This window comes from Bidens hawaiensis, unplaced genomic scaffold (assembly GCF_021521415.1).
Source record: "Bidens hawaiensis isolate Kalapana, Puna unplaced genomic scaffold, B.hawaiensis_p1.1 tig00012605_1, whole genome shotgun sequence".
NCBI classification, from domain to species: domain Eukaryota; kingdom Viridiplantae; phylum Streptophyta; class Magnoliopsida; order Asterales; family Asteraceae; genus Bidens; species Bidens hawaiensis.
The window spans coordinates 382,080-387,095 of NW_027492035.1; the positions used below are offsets into that span (position 1 = coordinate 382,080).

A 5,016-nucleotide genomic window follows, 5' to 3' on the forward strand; every position below is an offset into this window, starting at 1 on the left:
ACTATTGTCACACAAGCTTACTAGAATTAGATTATGTTTGTTTTTCCTTAAAAGATCTGTAATGGGCTTATGTCTGTGGGCGCGCAGACAAAAGCCTCTAAAGACAATTTGTTTTTTTTAAGACCTGAAAAATAATTTTATGGTCTTGAAAAATAAGCTAATATCAAATTTCTTTACACTTCTTCACATCCTATCAACACCCACTGTCCAACATCATCACCACCACCACCACCCGCCGTCTGCCACCACCGTCCATCACCACCACCACCGTTCACCACCACCACCCACCATTCACCACCACCGTCTACCACCACCACCATCGTCCATCACCACCACCCAACGTCCTCCACCACCACCACCGTTCATTGCCTACCACCAATCATCCACCACCACCACTACTGTCCACCGTCCACTACCACTATCACCATCCACCACCACCCCTTTCCACAGTTCGTACACCACCACAAATTATTTTAGCAGTCTACAGACGTTAAAAAACAAATAATCTTTTTCTTGCATACTACAGAGGTTTGGTTCACATCTTCTTCTACAGATGCCTGCAGATGTGGTCCGCAGACTACAGACATTTTACCTCTTAAAAAACAAACAGCACCTTAGTCTTGCAATAAGCTACGTACATATGCATGGTAACATGCACATCAGTTATTTTGAACCATTGCATATGTCTTGTGTAAACGTCGTTCAATATGCATATATTCATATAACTGTTTTGACATTTAAAACAAGCCCACCATTCACACTATGAATGACATTTAAAACAATCCCATCATTCACACAATTTCATAGTCCATCATTTTGCTTTCTCAACAAACAGCAACACGTTTGTGTGATTAGTATTTTGAAACTATTAGTATAAACTTTCGTGTTTAGAGTGATCATCCAGTCTTTATAAAATTTGGGTTTAAAGTCCCATAAAAATAAAATAACATAATTTATATTATAATTAAACGATACAAGCTGAACAAATTAAGCTCAATGGCTTTTATTAAGAACTATTACAAGTCACCATGCAATAACGATAATAGTAGCATTACAGACCGAGCGAGAAAGGGAAGCCAGTAGACTGTAACCAAGTACCTCCTTCAATGAAGCTTCCAGGAGTAAAACTCTCAGCCACTGCAGTACTAGTAATGACACCCCACCCTTTCCATGTCACTCTCTTAGACGTGTCAGCCCCAGCTCCAGTATTTTGATACTCTCGGTAATACAGCGTGTCAAGTGCAAAATCCCCATCCCACGGGTACCATCCTGCAGGCTCGATCACATCACTAATGGATGATTGCATCACCACCGTTCTCGAGTACAACTTCCATGGCCTTCCAAGATATGTTGGAAAACTTGCTTGAACAGGCTGTAGGTCTGAAGTTGCACCTATTCTACACTTTTGAATAACGATGCCCGTGTTTTGGTTAGGATCGGTTCGGCCTTGAGCTGTGAGCATATTCTTTTGCTTGGGATTTGGGCGACGAGCCTGGATGTCACAGTCTTGAAAGACAACTGCTGCATTGCCAAAAATGAAGTCGACTGTGCCAGCTACCATGCAGTTGTAGTAAAACTGGCGATTGGAGTGAACGTAAAGGGTGTCTTGGTAGGCTAGCATCCCACATCCATAAAATGCTGAGAAATCCGAACCAACACGTAGTGCCACAGCTTGATCCCCAGAAGGTCCCGCTGCATTTTGAAATGTAATATCTCGTGCCAAGAATCCATCGCCAACAGCAGCTACAAGCATAATAAATCAAACAAAATGATTGATACACCATTCAAATTGCAAAGAGGACAATGCCACATGTATGTTTGTACATATTTAATTGTTCGTTAATTTTTAAAAAGTGAAAAGGGACGTTGGAAGTACTCTTTAGAAACAGGACCATATGCCGGCCAACTAAACCGGTACATGTCGTTGGCTTGATTAGGATGTAATAACAGGAACCGGTGAACCGACATTTTGCAAAACATTGGTGGGAATTAGTAGGGTAAAATGATTTTGCTTTATATTATTGTATTGTTTTTTTTTTTAGCTGAAAGTAGTTTTATTTTGAAGAAATTAAGCGAAATTATTGAAATTGGGTGAGATACTGAGATGATTGGAAATGAAAGTATAGGGCCCATGCATGTCCAAATAATCGAAAAGGGACCTTTTCTTTTTCTCATTTAAATTTTTATTATATTCCGTCACAAAATATATTATTATAATGTACGGCAAAGAATAAATAAACGTACTGCGTGGAGCACTACCTTACTACTTTATTATTTTTTAAACTCAAGTGTTTGAATTTTATATTTATTACAGATAGCGGCTATTACATTTGGATATAATAATCTCAAAAGTATGTTAATATATCAATTACTCAATATTTAAATAAATTATAATACAGATAGTAGGGTGTTAATCGAATTGAATATCGAATTTCGAGTTAATCAAATTGAATAATATTTCCTGGTATTCGTATTCAGTTCTTAATCTTACACATGTAATATTATATTATATCGATTCTTTGTCAACATGCTCCATCTTTTATATGAGATAATTGAGAAGAAAGCTGATAACCTGGCAAAAGTAAAAATATTCTCTTGAACTTGGCAATTAATTGTTGAGACACAACGTAACATGTGATTATTTCTTATTTGAACCACAAAGATTCCATAGTGGTTTTTCTCGTAATCACAGCCAGTGAGTCAACAAAGCCGGCGTTGCCTTACGACAAAACTACTTTAGACTTGCATTGCCCTAATTGCCGTAACTCAAGTGTAACCACATTTGTAGATCACGATCTTTTGAGAAAAATCGAGGCAGAAACGTGTCAACTTAAGATGTGAATTTTGGTTTTATTATTCAATAAAAAGAGGATTTCTTTTTGAGAATAAAAGAGAATATCCATTTTAACCGACAACATAAACATAATAACCTTTTGAAATTACAAAAATAGCTATGTATATATTTTTTTGGTTTCTTTAATTTTCATCAATTCAATGATCATGGTTAAATACTACTCCCTCCGTCCCATTAAAAGTGTCCACATTTTCTTTTTTATTTGTCCCATTACAGATCTTCACTTTCAAACTTTATTAATCAATTATCAAAATTTACCCTTAATCACACAAAACTAGTATTAATTAATAAACAATATTGATGGACCCAATTTTTAAGGGCATTATTGTCATTTGGTATGCAAAAAAAGTAATCGTTCAATTCACCTTAAACTTTGTTTTTTTCAAACGATGACACTTTAAATGGGACGGAGGGAGTAATTGACTAAATCCTTCTGCGTCAGAATGAAATTCCTGTATAACTTTCGTGACACCAAAAGACATTGACTAGAAATCTAAGTCAAAACTAACTTAAATACCAATTTTGTTAATTTTCTTGATTTAAGTCTACGTTTTCTGATTTTTAGTCCCAAAACGTGTTAAAATCCTAAAAGGAATTAGCAAACTTTGATTCATTACTAGATCAGATAAATGAACACTTCACTAACCTACGGTTGCAGAGTTGAAGGTGGTGTTCCCGCCGGCAACGCTCTCACTAGCCGTAATAATCGTGTTACCCCTCCCGTCCCCGATAAACATCAAGTGTGTTTTGCTGCTTGGAATATTAACATTCTCCCTATACACACCCGCCTTTATTTTTATCACATACCTAGTTCCACTTTTCTTAGGTGCAGCCGCCACAGCAGCCGCCACAGTTGTATAATCCCCACTACCATCAGCCGCCACAGTCACATCCGGCGTTTCTGTCCCTGACTGCAACAACTTCCTGTCTCCAGCAGACAACCACTCCGGCCACATCACTATCTTCTCCTCATCCTTAAACATTTTAATGTTAGCCTCCTCCTGGTCTACCATATCCGAGTCCGTCATGCTCTTAATCATAGCCAATACATTGCTACACATCTTTCCTCCTTTGCCCTGATTTTTAATAACTAACTTGCGTAACAGCCAGGAGGGTGTCTCGTGCGATAAGCCGTCCAAACAAGTTTCCTTGTTGGTAATAGTGGTGCTCATGAGGGTTTTAAGATCGTTAGCATGTCGGCGTATAGGTTTCTTGTTTGGATACGCCTTAAGGTCGTTGATGACCGTGTCGATTCGTCGTATGGTTTCGGATCCTAGCTCTAAGCAGTCATGGAGAGCGAGTTTGGTGCGTTTGTAGAGAGTGGCATCCGCTGTGATCAGTAGGTGGCTTATGGTTTGGAGATTGGTTTGGATGGTGTCTTTGGCTTTATTGATGGTGATTTGGATCAAGTCTTTTTTAGTTGAATTGGTGGGAATTGGGGTGGTGGAAAGGGTGGAGTGGCAGAGTTGTGGGTATAAGGTGGCGGAACATGTGGATTTGATTAAGGATGGTAGTGTGGTTCCATGAACAACGGAAGTTACAAGTAATGATGCTAAAACAACAAGACGGAAGTTCAACATTCCGGCGACAATATTTTGGATTTATATTGACATATATGGCCTTGGGCCGTCCACTATTTCCTCCTTATTAAACGTGTCATTTATATAATCATCATGTCAGTTAAATAATTTTAATAACAAGAATAGCTAAAAGGTGCCAACTTTCTAAGTAGTGCTTTTAACAATGAGATAAGATCGGATCCCACGGGTTTGCGGTACCAGGGTGTAGGCATGGTACTCTAAAGAAAGAACGCCTGCTGTTTAACCACACAAATTGGTGTTGGAGTTGTTTATAGGCCCATAACCAATCATTAGTCGCCCTTTATAAATTATTTAAAAGAATAATGATTTTAGGGTATTTCATAGTAGTACAAGTGCATTTGATTTAAGAGGTTTGGATTAGTTAATTTAGAGTGTAAATAACATGACAATGTATTATTAGTGAAACTTTGGGTAGCTGAGAAGACCACCTATCTCTTCCTAAATTGACATCGGTAGCTCGTGTTACAACGTTGTAACTTAATTGTCATTATTTTGAGAAACTAACTTGAAGGTTTACTACTTATCGTCTGAAATGTGTGTGAAATGAGGTATTCATTTTAC

General features: G+C 37.9%; 1 protein-coding gene across 1 annotated transcript; it reads right to left on the reverse strand.

Annotated features, from left to right (window-relative positions):
• Window positions 1-1,013: 1,013 nt before the first annotated feature.
• On the reverse strand, window positions 1,014-4,441 carry LOC143541504 (pectinesterase-like). Its single transcript, XM_077034321.1, has 2 exons — window positions 3,501-4,441; window positions 1,014-1,743 (listed from the first exon to the last, which is right to left on the reverse strand). Exons 1-2 carry the CDS (start codon window positions 4,432-4,434, stop codon window positions 1,052-1,054), a joined length of 1,626 nt encoding a protein of 541 aa, XP_076890436.1. The 5' UTR covers window positions 4,435-4,441; the 3' UTR covers window positions 1,014-1,051.
• Window positions 4,442-5,016: the final 575 nt, after the last annotated feature.